General features: G+C 38.9%; 1 protein-coding gene and 1 non-coding gene across 2 annotated transcripts; one reads left to right on the forward strand and one right to left on the reverse strand.

Moving 5' to 3' along the window:
* The first annotated feature begins 2402 nt into the window (after window positions 1–2402).
* LOC121979517 lies at window positions 2403–3626 on the forward strand. The gene is made up of 2 exons (XM_042531508.1): window positions 2403–2549; window positions 2775–3626. Exons 1-2 carry the CDS (start codon window positions 2403–2405, stop codon window positions 3624–3626), a joined length of 999 nt encoding a protein of 332 aa, XP_042387442.1.
* Window positions 3627–9208: 5582 nt separating this feature from the next.
* Window positions 9209–9314, reverse strand: LOC121983482. The gene has a single exon (XR_006112532.1). It is a non-coding gene; the product is annotated as a small nucleolar RNA R71 (small nucleolar RNA).
* Between the last annotated feature and the right edge of the window lie 6647 nt (window positions 9315–15961).

The raw sequence follows: 15961 nt of genomic DNA on the forward strand, positions 1-15961 counted from the left end.
GGCTGGTAGGGCACACTAGCACTCATTTGGAGTCCACTACCCGTCAAGTGTAAGGTACCCCGGTACTTATCCGAAGTCCATTACGTGACAGTTTGATATGGCCAAAGCCCCATATCCCTCATAGATCAACCACAATCAAGTCATATCATTCAGAACAAATTTTTTTCAGCTTCGAACCTAAAAATAATTTTTTTTTTCTCAAAAACCTTGTCATTTTCTTTCACATGAAATTTCTCGTAACAAAAAAATCATAATAATTAGTAATTTGAAATAAACTGCTAAACGTCATAAATTAAGCTTAAAATTATCATGATATCGTTCATGACAAGTGGTTGCCCCTAAAGACTCAAAAGGCTCAACCTGACGAATTTTACCCCGCGAGCCGCACTTTGAGCCAGTAAACCAAAGAAAATTATAACTCCTTTGTTTCTCGACCAAATCACTCCCTACTTGAAACCACATGACCCTAACTCAATGGGTTATGTTCTGTGACCAACCAGAGCAACTCAAAGCACTTGGAACGCCCTACACAAACAAATCCACTGCTCGTAAATAGAAACAAAAATAGCATATGCACCGAAGAAAAATTATAACTTATTTGTTTCTCGACCAAATCACTCTCTACTTGAACCCAGAGCCAGATCTATTCAAGGGCTATACTGGGCTATAGCCCAGTCCTACCAGCCCAAAAAAATAGGTATAATATGACATTTGATTGCTCAGTCGCTCCCATCTCCAACACGCGCACGATACACCCCGTCCGACAACCGACGACACCGTGAAGGCGCACCGCTGCACCGGCATCGTCTAACATCAGAAGGACTCCACTGTATCGGTACTGCCGCATCAACCCGAGCAAGTAGCATATACGCATCTAGACTCTGGACACGGGACAGGTAACCCTAAATAACAAAATCCCTAATATTTTCTTCTTCTCCTTTCTACTGTATGTTCGCAATCACCTCCCGACTTCTTTGGCGTGGCCACCGCTAAGCAGCAAGAGAATGTCGTGGCTTGCTGTCGGCTTCGCTGCAAAAGCATCGCACATTCTAATGGTGTTGGTTACATTGCCGACTTGCCATGTTGATTTTGGCATTTTGCCAAAGCCGACTTCAGTCTTCACAAATCACAGTATTGGTTGCCGTGTTGATTTATAATTTGTTTTTTTTATAGTTTGTCATTACTCATTATTTTAAAAAAAACATCTCGAACTGCAAGGGCATCAAAGATTGAAAATATTTCATCAGTATGGACTTCTATAGTTCTATTATAATTTGTCATATGGTGTTGAGATTTAAACATCTTTTTGAACTTAGAATTGATTTTATCAATATTTTTCAATTGGCATTAGCTTTCAGTATTTTATTTTAGAATAAGATAATAATTTACATTTTATCTCAAGTTATAACTATTTCCCTACCTAATTCATTGTACTTTAAGCCATTAGTAACCTATTACTTGTTTATTTAGGGATTTAATTTTAACTATTTCAAGATGGAACATCAATCTACTACAAAGAAAGGAAAGACATTAATATCATCTTTCTTTAAAAAGAGAGATCGTGAAACTAGTGAAAGCACTTCAATTTCTACTACAATGGAAAATCAATCTAGTGAAGGTCTTCTCATTCCTAGTGTCCAAATTCCTTCAATTTCTTCTCCTAGCAAAGACCATCGATCATCGTCTGCCTGTATTGAACGAGATCAGGGAAAAAGAAAACAAATATGTAATATCATGTTAATATACGAGATGAGATAAGATGTTCATATCGAAGGATGGGCCTTTATCAACCAGATATGTTGGAGTATCTGGCTACAAAATTTGGAAATCAAAATCGTCGGTTTCAGAAAAATGGTTTCAGAAATTTCATTGGTTAGAGAATTTGCCTTTAACAAATAAGGCATATTATTTTTATTGTTTTCTTTATCTGAATGATATTAATTCATCTAATATCTTGGCACTAGTCAATGAAGGATTTGACAATTGGAAAAGGGTAAACCAAGGAAAAACATGTGCATTTCTTGCCCATATTGGTTCTGCAACTCCTTCACCTCATACTATGTCTGAGATAAGGGTTGAAAATTTGATGAGACCCTCTCAACATATTGATAATGTGATGTATGTTCAAAACTAAAGAAGAAAAGGAGAAAAATCGTTTGCATTTGAAGACCTCAATTGTCACTGTTCGATGGCTAGCAATTCAAGGTTGCGCCTTTAAAGGTAACGATGAATCTCTATTTTCATCTAATCATGGGAATTTTCTTGAATTGGTGAAGACTTTTGCAAAAATGAGTAAGGAAATTGATGAAGTTGTACTTGAGAATGCTCCAAAAAATGTCCAATATATTGCTCTAGAAATTTAGAAAGATATTTTATATATTATGGCTAATAGAGTATGATAGATGGTTTGTAAAGAAGTTGGAGATAAATTCTTCTGTATTCTTATTGATGAAGCACGAGATATATCTAAATGGGAGCAAATGACCATTATCTTGAGGTTTGAGAACAATCATTGGATTTTGACAGAAAGATTTTTTGCTATCAAAAGTGTTAGTGGCACTACCTCATTGAATTTGAAAAAAGAAATATCAAATGTTCTTGTTCATTATGATCTACAAGTTAAGAAAATCAGAGGTCAAGGATATGATGGTGCTAGCAATATGTGTGGCGTGTAGAATAGACTCCAGGCATTATTTCTCAGAGATTGTCCTTTTGCATGCTATGTCCACTGTTTTGCTCATCGACTACAATTAACATTGGTTTCTGCCACTAAGGATGTCAGTGTTATTTGGGAATTCTTTTCTCATTTGGAAAATATTGTCAATATTGTTACTTCTTCTACTAAGCACATTGCTGAGTTACATACTGCACAAAGAAATGAAATTGAACATATGTTGGCAATTGGAGAATGTGATTCTGGAAGTGGGGCCAATCAGATTGGTAATTTGCAGCGAGCAGGAGCTACTCGTTGGAGTTCTCACTATGACTCAGTAAAAAGCTTGATAGGTATATATGCTGCAAGTTGCAAAGTTTTTGAAGTTCTTAGTGACTATTCTCCAAATGGAAGAGCTAAGGCCGAAGTTCGGGGAATTTACAGAAACATGGCAAGCTTTGAATTTGTAGTCATTTTGCACTTAATGTATAAAATTATGATAATAACAGATACTCTTTGTCATATTCTTCAAATAAAATCTCAAGACATTTTGATTGCTATTACATTTGTCTCTACTACCAAAACCATCCTTCAAGAACTTAGAGAATGCGGGTGGGAAGAATTTCTTCATGAAGTGAAAGTTTTTTGTTTGAGAAATGATATTGATGTGCCTGACCTTGATTGCCTATATAAGATTGGTCGTTCTTGTCAGCAAACTACAATTGAGCATCATTATCACTTTGATGTTTTTAATGTAGCAATATATTTCATCTTGATGGAGTTAAATACTCAGTTCAATGAGTCATCAGTGGAACTTCTTTCTCTTAGTACAGCTTTGGATCTGAAAATTTTATTTGATTCAATTAATAGTGATGATATTTGCAAACTTGCAAAGAAGTTTTATCCTGAAGATTTCACAAATCAAGACATCGTTGCTTTGAATATGAATTGGTACATTATAAACTTGATGTGATGCAAAATTTGAAGGTTTCTACACTTGTTGAGTTGTGTCAGCAATTGACTGAGAGTGGGCGGTCAAAGGTTTAAATTATGTTAACTAGATTGATTCATCTCGTTTTGACGTTACCTGTTTCTACCGCTACTACTGAGTGAGTCTTTTCAGCAATGAAGCATGTGAAGATGACACTTCGCAATAAAATAGAGGATGATTTTCTTGAATATTGTTTGACACTCTATATTGAACGAGATTTACCTAAAGATATAAATATAAATTCTATTATAGATAAATTTTATGTTTCAAAATCTTGAAGGGCACAACTTGGTTGAACAATATAATGTAATAACTTTTTTTGTTATATATCTATATAATTTATTATTTATTTTTAATAATAATATATAATTTATTACATTAAGTTCAAGCCCCCACCCCCAACTATAATTCCTAGATCCGTCCCTGCTTTAACCCACACGACCCTAACTGATGGGCTATCTTCTGTGACCAACCAGAGCAACTCAGACCACTTGGAATGTCCTACACAAAACCAACAAGCCCACTGCTCACAAACAAAAACAAAAACAACATATGCATCAAAGAAAAAAATATAACTTATTCGTTTCTCGACCAAATCACTCTCTACTTGAACCCACATGACCCTAACTCGATGGCCTATCTTCTGTGACCAACTAGAGCAACTCAAACTACGTGGAACGTCCTACATAAAACCAACAAGCCCACTGCTCACAAATAGAAACAAAGGCATCATACACACCTAAGAAAAATTATAACTTATTTGTTTCTCGACCAAATCGCTCCCTACTTGAACCCACATGACCCTAGGTAGTCTTGTCATAACATTCCATCACAAATCTTCACACTAACATCATAAATATAGGACATGCAACACACAATATTATGGATGAAAGGTGCATAAAAGGGGTCTTGTCCTTGTCTTGATCGAAAAACTTACTACAAGGACGTTGCGGGGTTGCAAAGGAGATTATGGAACACCTAACACCATTGGAATCCTCAAAAATTCGAAGCCTCAAGGTGGGGGAAAAGAGGGTGGGGCGCCGACTTGACCTAAGAACCCTAAGGATTTTTATCTCCCCTTTCTTTTTTTATAGATGTGTGTGTGATTTTCAGAAAAAATATCCTCTGAATGGGGAAAAGATTATCTACTTAAATAACATAATGTATTTGTGTAAAAATTGCTAATCAAGTAATTATAAAAGTGCTATTTAAAATACCAAGCTATCTACCCTCTTGATTTTTGGAAATAAGGCTAAAAGGGCTAAAAAAATCTTCGTTCTAAAATTTCCTAATGACTTGGAAGCAAGCTCAAGAAATAATTTATAAGAAAGTCATCTTTACCTCGGTGTTCCCGTCTTCTCCTTTTTAGTCTCGTATCATCTAGTCTCAAATTCTAAGGAAAACTCATCATTAAATAATTTAAATAAATTAAATAGCGTGATCATGGAATAAAATCAATTCTAATAATAACAATAATAATAATAAAAATGATCATTTTACTATTATTATAAACAATATTGGCATCAAAACATAGACTACCCCTCAATTCCTATATTGTAGGAAACCAAATAACTCTAGGTAGTGCTCCCTAATATCTGCTTCTGCTTCTGCTTCCCATGTAGCTTCCTCTTCAGAATGATTCAACCATTTGACTTTGACCATGGGAATGGTTCGATTTCGTAGCCTTCGATCCTGTCTACCTAGGATCTGGATGGCTCTCTCTTCAAATGTTAACTGCGGTGAGAGCTGTAGTGGCTCTAAGTGTAATACATGTGAAAGGTTTGGTACGTATTTCCTGAGTATAGAGATGTGAAAGACATTATGTACTACTGTCAGACTTGGAGGTAGAGCCACTCGATATGCTATAGCCCCCACTCGATCTAGGATCTTAAAAGGTCCTATGTATCTAGGTGGCAACTTTCCTTTCTTCTCAAATCTCATAGCACCTTTCATAGGTGCTACCTTCATGAAAACATGATCGTCAACGACAAACTCCAAGTCCCTCCTCCTTAAATCAGCAAAACTCCTCTATTTGCTTTGGGTCATTTTCATTCTATCCCTGATCCTTTCCACTATAGCTATAGTCTGCTGAACCATCTCTGGGCCTAACTATGCTCCTTCACCCACCTCATCCCAATGAATGAGTGATCTACACTTCCTCCCATAGAGCACTTCGTATGGTGGCATTCCTATGGATGAATGAAAACTGTTGTTGTAGGTGAATTCCATTAGAGGTAGCTTTGCATCCCAACTCCCTTGGAAGTCAATGGCACAAGCTCGCAACATATCCTTTAGTATTTGGTTCACTCTCTCGATTTGCCCAGCAGTTTGGGGATGAAAAGTTGTGCTGAACTATAATTTGGTTCCCAAAGAGGTATGATGGCTCCTCCAGAATGTTGATGTGTAACAGGTATCTCTGTCAGATATTATCGAGACTGGTATACCATGCAGTCTGACAATCTCCTTGATGTACAATTCTGCGTATTGAGTCATAGTGAAGGTGGTCTTAATTGGCAGGAAATATGCTAACTTTGTGAGACGATCCACAATCACCCATATGATGTTCGATCCTCTGATTGTCCTTAGTAAACCCACGACTAAATCTATTGAAATGTTCTCCCACTTCCACTTGGGAATAGGGAATGACTTCAGCAATCCGACGGATCTATGATGTTCGACCTCAACCTACTAGCATGTCAAACACTTAGACACAAAATGATTGATATCACGTTTCATACCTGGCAACCAATATAATTGCTACAAATCCCTTTACATCTTCATGCTCCCTGGGTGAACATAATATGGTAATGTATGAGCCTCTGTCATGATCATCTCTCTCAGTTTGTCACCCTTAGGTGCCCAAGAGCATCTCGTATACTTCACAATCCCATCACTCATAGTATAGAGTCCACTGCCCTTCGCCTTATCCTTTAGACTCCACTTCTACAACTTCCCATCACTTTCCTGACCATTGCGGATGCGGTCTAATAGAGTAGACTGTATAGTCAGTGAATCCAATCTGTGTGCTCATCCCGCAATGTAAACCTCCAACCCAAAACTCTGAATCTCTCAGTGCAATGGCCTCACAACTGTCAAATGGGCGATAACTAAAGTCTTCCTGCTCAGAGTGTCAGCCACTACATTAGCTTTCCCCGGATGGTAGCTAATCTCACAGTCTTTCACCAACTCTAACCACCTTCGTTGTCTCATGTTTAGCTCTTTCTGTGTAAAAAAGTATTTAAGGCCTTTGTGGTTAGTGAAGATCTTGCACTTCTGATGTGCGTAGATATTATGATCGTTTATGCATACTTTAACGCATATTCATTTACTTTATTTATATATATTCTTTGCACGATCATCTCTCTTATCGTTTATTCAGTATTTATTACTCTTTTGTCGGAGATCTGCTCTTTGTTTACTTTTGTGTTGATAGAGACAATTTTTGGAGCGAAAACGACAATTGTTGATGCACCCGAGAAAAGTAGAGCATGGTCGTGCACCCCTGCACGGTCATGTGGCGATTCCAGATAGAGAGCAGAGCACGACCGTGCAACCCTACACAGTCATGTGGCCATTCACCGAGAGAGAGCGGAGCACGACCGTACCTTACAACCAGTAGCCAAGATCCACATGGCTATGTGAACCTCACACGGCCATGCAGTGCAACCCGAGCCAAAGCAAGACACAATCGTGCAGACATGGCATGACCATGCCACTTTACCCGAAGACAAGAAGAGCTTGGTCGTGCGGACTTCACACGGCCGTGGCACGGACCATGCGGCGCCCATGCCCTAGCCTATATAAAGGCTTTTAGCTCTTCTTCTCGAGGGAAGGAGGTGAGCCGTTAGAGAGGATTTACCTTGGTACCGTTCCACGTTATCTCAGACTTCCGAGATCACCGTCATCATCGCATCAACTCCAGAAGCAAAGGATTGGACCCGAAGATCACTCGACATTTTTGGATAAGCATCTTTTCTCTTTCTCTCTTCTCGTTTGAGGATTGTATGCTTACTTTTATTATGTCTTTGGGTTTTTCTCCAGCGTTTATGGAGTAGATCCCTTGTTCTAGGATCAGAGAGTAGTTGTGGATAGGGTTTGATGTAAGACTCATGTTTATGCCTTTACTTATTGGATGATTTCGCTTACTTTGTTTCTATTTGATATGCATGAGACTCACTGAGATTATCTCGTCATATTAGTTGATTGTGTAGGAATTGCTAATTCCGTAAAGAGAGGATCTTAGATCGTATACCTGAGGGGCCCTAGTGACAGGGGTAACCCGTTCACAGACATCTAGGATACTCCCTTGAAAGGAGAGGCAACTTCTCCACAAGGAAGTAAGAGACCGAACCAAACCCCTATCTCTATCCTTGATGATACCTATTAGATTTGTATTCTTGTGATCTACCGAGGTGCCCTAGTGACAGGGGTTAACCATAACAGAATTTCACAGGGATCTTCTCTGTTTACTGCTTAAGAATAGCAGCTTTAACTTCTGGCGAATGCATGTTGATTGACAATGAGAAAAAGATAAAACATGATACATCAGGTTCTACCACAACGAAACTGAACTCCTAGAACTCTTCCCAAGCCAAGTTAACCTTTCTCTCTTTTGCTAGTTCTCACGTCTACTTCCCCATTACCTTTCCTCTTAGGAAATAGTTAACTTATAACTATCGGTAGTTTAGCTAATTCTACGTGAACAATAGCCAATGCTTATAACCAGTTCTCGTGGGATCGATAATATTTTATTATTGATGACATATCCATGCACTTGTGGAAGCGTAACAAGTTTTTGGCGCCGTTGCCGGGGACTGCATCTATAACATTAGAGATTATCATTTGAGTTGGACTAAACTTTTCTTTTCTTTTTTCCTACATCTAACTTGTAACTAGTTTCTTATCTTTTCATTTGCATTCTTTCATTACATCCTTTCATTGCATGCATTTATTGCATTCTTTCATTGCATTTGTTATTCTTTAATTCTTTTTGTGAATTAAATTCTTTCCATTCTTTATTCCCTTCTTTGAAGATTAACATTAGTTGATTAGCTTATGAATTACTCTAGACATTTTTTTTTATTTTTTTTGCATTTTCTTTCTTTTTTTTTATATAGCATTTTATTTCTTGTCTATAATTCTTCAATTTTGTTCTTTCTCATAATTTGTTTTTAGATATTCATGAGCACTAACATGTCAAGTAGGCCCTTAAGAAATTTTTCTGCACCCATTTCTGCAAGATTTCTATCTCCCATTGTGCAGCCTCATATTGAAGCAGAAAGTTTCCAACTAGACTCGGAGTTATTTTCATGATACAAGGTCACAAATTTGGAGGAGAAGTAACAGAAAGTCCTTATCTGTACCTTGAAACATTTCTAGAACTTTGCAATATGGTGAATTGTGAAGGAGTGTCAGCAGATGCAGTTCGATTGATAGCATTTTCTTTCAGTATCAAGGATAAAACAAGGACTTAGTTATATTCCCTCCGTCCTCAAAGCATCACAAGTTGGAAACAATTGGAGAAACAATTTCTGGATCATTTTTTTCTCCAAGTAGAATGATTTATATGAGAAATTGCATCATAAATTTTGCTCAGGCATATGGAGAATCATTATTTGAAGCATGGGACAGATTCAAGAGTCTACAAAGACAGCGTCCTCATCATGATTTGAAAAAATGGCTGACCCTGCAAATATTCTATAGGGGAATTTCTTTCTCAGATAAGTGTTTGTTAGATTCATCAGCTGGATGTTCTTTTATGGACAAGAGTGTAGATGAAGCATATACGTTAATTGATCAAGTGACATTGAACCCCCATGAATGGTCGAACAAAAGTTAGATGGAATCTCCGTTAAAAATTCAAGAAGTCCAAGCCATAAATGTAAGAAAGCCTGTCAAACAAAATGCAGTTCAACCACCCAAAAATGTTGAAATTCACAAGTCACAGAATGAGGGGCTCAAATATTTGGCGGCAAAAATTGATAGTATAGTTTCAAAATGGTTCAAAGAAGACCTTCCTCCTACACAGACAAGGTCTAGTGTAAATGATAATGATCTTAAGTTGAGAAGTGGCAAGAATCATGAAGAACTTCTGAAGAAGGACATGTTTAGAATTGAGGAGAAGAACAATAGAAGACCACATGAACTCAGTTTCGTTACTCCAGGAAGTTCCCAAAGGCCACAAGTACCTTTTTCTCAACGTTTGATCACACCAACACTAGATAAGCAAGTTGAACCTTCACCTAAAGCTCAAAGAGAATATGAGATAAAGAAAATACCTTTCCCAAGCCCTTCACTAAGGGTTCCCTTTCCACAAAGGCTAGTGAGGGCCAACGAAGATAAAGATCCTAGCAAATTTTGTGACACTGGTAGGGTTGAGTGCAGATTTCATGATGTGTATAAAGACGAAGACTCTTCAGATGAGGATTTTATTGATAATGCAGTGGTGAACAAGTTTTCAAATCTACCTCTAGATTTTACAGGGTGTTATGATGAAGTTGAATTTTCAGATAATGCATGTGATGTGGTAGATCAACTTAAAACTACAAGTGAAGTTATTGACCCTTTTATAATTGATTCTCCTATTGAGGATATTGATGTTGGTTTATTTTTTGATGTATGTGTTGATGATGATAATATGAAAGAATATGTAGGGAGTTGTGTTGTGGAAGCAGCATCTCAAGAATCACCTCCTTTGTCCACACAACCCTTAGAGATTATGAGAATTTCAAAGATTGAACATGCTGTGGACCAATGTGTAGAGACTTATGCAGAGTTGATAGAGTCTAAAGAATCACCACCTTTGGTAGGACCAACACCTGAGCCAGAGCCAGAACCATCAGTTGATTTAGAGGAAGTCACATCCACATGTTTAGAACCTTCAAATTTTCATGAGGTCGATATTTGGAAGCCCAATCTGAACCGTCTTCGACCACCTGAAAAAACTTCAAAGAAGACGAAGATGGAGAGAGTAATACTTCATTTTTTAACTCCAACATTGAAAACTCCCTCCATAATAAGAGACCCTGGTAGGAGGGTTCTAAAATATCTTACCCCTCCAAGAGCGAGATTTAGATGAATCTAATGAGGTGGTCGAGCTAATGACCTTAAACAAGCATTTCTTGGGAGTTAACCCAAGGGTTACTTTTCACTTTCATGAGCTGGCCATGATCGTTTCATGGGTGTGGAGGCATCATAGGAGTCAAAAAGGTGAAGGGCGAGACACTACACGTGTAAGGGAGCCAGCCGTGTGATCCCACACGACCGTGTGAAGCTAACAGAGGAAGAAATGCCACTGGCCATTCAACCCTGCATGGTCGTGTGGCTTATACAAAGAAAGAATAATACACTGTCGTGCCAATTGGCACGGCCGTGCGAAGTCACCAGAGGGGAAGAGGGCACGGGCCGTGCAGATCTGGCACGATCGTGCGATCTCGGCCGAGAGGAGAAAAGAAGGGGCTGTGTCAACCTGCACGGCTGTGCGACGACCCAAGCTACCAGGTCGTGTCTTTAAGACACGACCGTGCCTTACCCGTGTGTGCCACCAACTATCCTAAAAAGCCCTAATTCCCATCTCCTTCTCTCCCAAAAGCTTTTTCCTCCCCACTACACCTCGTCAACCTTCAATTCCTACACCTAAAACTCATCTCTACTAAGATCTACATCTAGATCTAGGATCTCTTCAAGCCCCAAATCCGGAAAGAGAGGAACAATTTCCCTATTCTTCTTCTTTCTCCTCCTCCATCCTCAAGATCCATCTCCACCCACAAGAAGTTCCTCAAGTTCACCTTGCACATCATGTCTCAAATATTGAAGAGACTCCAATGAGGAAGCGGTGTATCTGGAGAAGGAGATGTACCGGGAGGAGACAAAGGCAAAGGAAAGACTTCTTCTTCCAAAGGCAAAGGCAAAAGAAGTGACACATGACGAAGGTAACGAAAATGAATTTAATATTATTTTTAGAAATCATGAACATAAAGCTAGATATGATATTCTTGTCACTAGAAAAATTGTGTGCACTAGATATATGGATCCCACTACCATGGATATGTTAGGAATTAGGGATGACGTGGATTAGATTATTAGCTCATTAGATTGGAATGATATTATGTACACACGTTTATTGACTTACCCTCGCCACCGTATTAATTTCATCGGGATGATGAAAAGTCTAAGTCGGGGGGGGGGGGGGGGTTGGTGTTGTGTTTGACTCGAGTCGACTCGAGTCCTTTTCTTTTCTTTCTACAAATTTATTTAGTTTGCTTGCATTCATTTTTATTTCTTTTAGTTTCAAACCTATATATATATATATAGTTTTGAGCCATATTTGAGAACATCAAACCTTCTACTTCTTCTGCTGACTTGTCCAATAGCAAAATGACTAGCACGTGTATTTTCTTAGTTCATGTATTGTAGAAATAATGTTAGTATGTTTGGTGTACCTCCTTTCTCTATCTTTAGTAGCATGAAATAAGCTAAGCATTGCACGAAGTTTAGTATAAGTCTTAGCTTGACCTTAAGGATCTTACTTTCACTCACTTAAGTACTTAAGCTTGAATAGTAGAAATATTTTGAAATAGTTATGATTCATCAAATTTGCTTAGTACTTTTGTTCCCATGGGGATTCCTTAGTTACATTTTGGTTACTGGATGACCTTGGATCATGGAAGTTCATTTGAAAAAATCTAAATCCCAACATATGCATCTGACATTTGTGATTAGTGCTACACCTCTATAGCACCAATAATAATAATAATAATAATAATAATAATAATAATAATAATAATAATAATAATAATAATAATAATAATAATAAAGAGCTGAATAAGGGATAAAAAAATTGTCGTGAGTGGAAACTAACAATTTACCTCTTTGAGATCGAGTTAGGTTACCGGGGAAATAAATGTTATGTTTCTCTTGATTCCGAATAGTATTCTTTGAGACCTTGTGTGATTTAAGGAAAATAAACCAAGTGTGTGGCAGGTAAGTGCCTATCACCGGGAACATTAGGAATTCAATTGCTGACAACTTAACTAGGACAGAAAATTGAAACTTGAAGAGTTTGACTTACTTATTGCACCGAGCACAAAGAACTTATGCTTAAGTTATACTTAGGTTACTCCACAATCATGCTTATCAATGAAACTAGTTGATAGAGTTAGGCGAGTACACTAGAGATTATGATACACTATAGGCACTCGTGAACATAGATTGCAACGTTTTGCTTGAGGACAAGCAAAGGTTCAAGTCTGGGGGTGTGATGTGCATAGATATTATGATCGTTTATGCATCCTTTAACGCACATTCACTTGCTTTATTTGTATATATTCTTTGCACAATCATCTCTCTTATCGTTTATTCAGGATTTATTACTCTTTTGTTAGAGATCTGCTCTTTGTTTGATTTTGTGTTGACAGGGACAACTTTTGGAGTGAAAACGGCGATTGTCGATGCACCCGAGCACAGCAGAGCATGGCCGTGTTCCCCTGCACGGCTGTGTGGTGATTCCAGATAGAGAGCAGAGCACGACCGTGCAACCCTACACGGCCGTGGCCATTCATCGAGAGAGAGCAGAGCTTAGCCGTGTAACCTTGCACAGTCGTGCCTCACAACCAGCAGCCAAGATCCACACGGCCGTGTGAACCTCACACGACCGTGTAGTGCAGCCCGAGCCAAAGAAAGACACGGCCGTGCAGATGTGGCACAGTCATGCCACTTTACCCGAAGACAAGAAGAGCTTGGTCGTGCAAAATTCGCACGGCCGTGCCACGGGCCGTGCGGCGCCCATACCCTAGCCTATATAAAGGCTTTTAGCTCTTCTTCTCGAGGGGAGGAGGCGAGCCGTCAGAGAGGATTTACCTTGGTTCATTCCACGCTATCCTAGACTTCCGAGATCATTGTCATCATCGCATCAACTCCAGAAGCAAAGGATTGGATCCGAAGATTACTTGACGTTATTGGATAAACATCTTTTCTCTTTCTCTCTTCTCGTTTGAGGATTGTATGCTTTCTTTTATTATGTCTTTGGGTTTTTCTCTGGTGTCTATGGAGTAGATCCCTTATTCTAGGATCAGGGAGTAGTTGTGGATAAGGTTTGATGTAAGACGCATGTTTATGCCTTTACTTATTAGATGATTTCACTTGCTTTGTTTCTATTTGATATGCATGAGACTCGCTGAGATTATCTCGTCATATTAGTCGATTGTGTAGGAATTGCTAATTTCGTAAAGAGAGGATTTTAGATCGTATACCTGAGGGGCCCGAGTGATAGGGGTAACCCGTTCACGGACATCTAGGATACTCCTTTGAAAGGAGAGGCAACTTCTCCACAAGGAAGTAAGAGACCGAACCAAACCCCTATCTCTATCCTTAATGATACCGATTAGATTTGTATTCTTGTGATCTACCGAGGTGCCCTAGTGACAGGGGTTAACTGTAACAGAATTTCACAGGGATCTTCTCTGTTTAGTGCTTAAGGATAGTAGCTTTAACTTCCGGCGAATGCATGTTGATTGACAATGAGGAAAAGATAAAACATGATACATCAGGTTCCACCACAACGAAACTGAACTCCTAGAACTCTTCCCAAGCCCAGTTAACCTTTCTCTCTTTTGCTAGTTCTCACGTCTACTTCCCCATTACCTTTCCTCTTAGGAAATAGTTAACTTACAACCATCGGTAGTTTAGCTAATTCTACGTGAACAATAGCTAGTGCTTATAACCAGTTCTCGTGGGATCGATAATCTTTTATTATTGACGACGTATCCGTGCACTTGCGAAAGCGTAACAACTTCTCTCCATACAAGTAATGTCTCCAAATCTTGAGTACAAAGACAACGGATGCTAGCTCGAGATCATGCGTTGGGTAGTTCTTCTCATGCATTTTCAATTGTCTAGAGGCATAAGCGATGACTCTATCATTTTGTATCAAAACTATGTCTAGACCTAACTAAGACGTGTTGGTGTAAAGCACGTAGTCACCCTGACCCGATGGCATAGCTAAGATAGGTGATGATATGAGGGCTTGCTTCAGTGAGTCAAAACTGTCTTGACACTCTAGGATCCAAATATACTTGGCATTCTTCTTTGTCAACGCAATAAAGGGCACTGCAATGGAGGAGAAGCCCTTGATGAACTTCCGATAGTAACCCGCCAATCCAAGAAAATTGTGGATCTTAGACACATTCTTCAGCACTGATTGCCTCAACCTTAGATGGATCGACCTCTACTCCTTTGCTAGAAATGATATGACTGAGAAACGTAACCCTCCCCAATCAAAACTTGCACTTGCTAAATTTCACAAACAATTTCTGCTCCCTTATAACTCCCAATACTATCCTCAAGTGTTGACTATGCTCCTCCCTGCTCTTTGAATATATGAGAATACCATCAATGAAGACGATGACAAATTGGTCTAGATACAGCTGAAATACATAGTTCATGAGATCCATGAATGTTGCTGGAGCATTGGTTAGCCCGAATGACATCACCAAGAATTCATAATAACCATATCTAGTCCTGAAAGCCATCTTATACATATTTTACTCCTTCACCTTCAGCTGATGGTAGCTAGAATGAAGGTCTATCTTTGAGAAGATCGAAGCTCCTTGCAACTGATCAAAGAGATCCTCCACTCTAGGCAATGGATACTTGTTCTTCACAGTCATGAAATTTAGCTCTTGGTAGTCAATGCAAAGTCACATGCTACCATCCTTATTCTTCACAAACAAGACAGGTACGCCCCATGGGGAAACACTAGGGCAAATGAATCCCTTGTCTAGCAACTTCTGAATCTTCCTTTAGCTCCTTCATCTTAGTAGGAGAAAGACGATATAGTGCCTTTGAGATTGGCACGGTACTTGGCAGCAATTCAATGGAAAACTCCACTTCTCGATTTGGTGGAATCCCTGGAACATCACCGGGAAAGACATTTGCATAATCCTGAACAATCTCCACATCTAAAAGAGATGGACCATCCTACACTGTAGTTGCTATAATACTAGCTAAGAACGATGGACAACCGTTGTCAATAAGCTTTCTCACCTGCAAAATGATATGAGTTGAGGCTTCCTTGAATTCCTTAATGCCACAAAATGAAGGGTTCTCCCCCATGAGGTCTAAGATACACTATTCTACATTGAAAATCGATCACAACTTGATTCCCTAACTACGAGTCCATCCCTAGTATGATATCAAATTCTGGCATAAGGAATACGATCAAGTTTGCACATACAATATGGCCTTGAAGTATCATCTCGAGATTCCGGATGATGTTGGTCATACTTAACTCCTCTCCAAATGGGATCGTCACTACTAAG

The sequence above is a fragment of the Zingiber officinale genome, chromosome 5A (assembly GCF_018446385.1).
Source record: "Zingiber officinale cultivar Zhangliang chromosome 5A, Zo_v1.1, whole genome shotgun sequence".
NCBI lineage: Eukaryota > Viridiplantae > Streptophyta > Magnoliopsida > Zingiberales > Zingiberaceae > Zingiber > Zingiber officinale.

Bases quoted from the DNA above. Each gene is read 5' to 3' on its own strand.
- LOC121979517 (XM_042531508.1), top strand. From the start codon at position 2,403: ATGGTTTGTAAAGAAGTTGGAGATAAATTCTTCTGTATTCTTATTGAT. The intron at 2,550-2,774 runs GTTAGTGGCACT...TCTGCCACTAAG, and splicing joins GATTTTTTGCTATCAAAAGT to GATGTCAGTGTTATTTGGGA.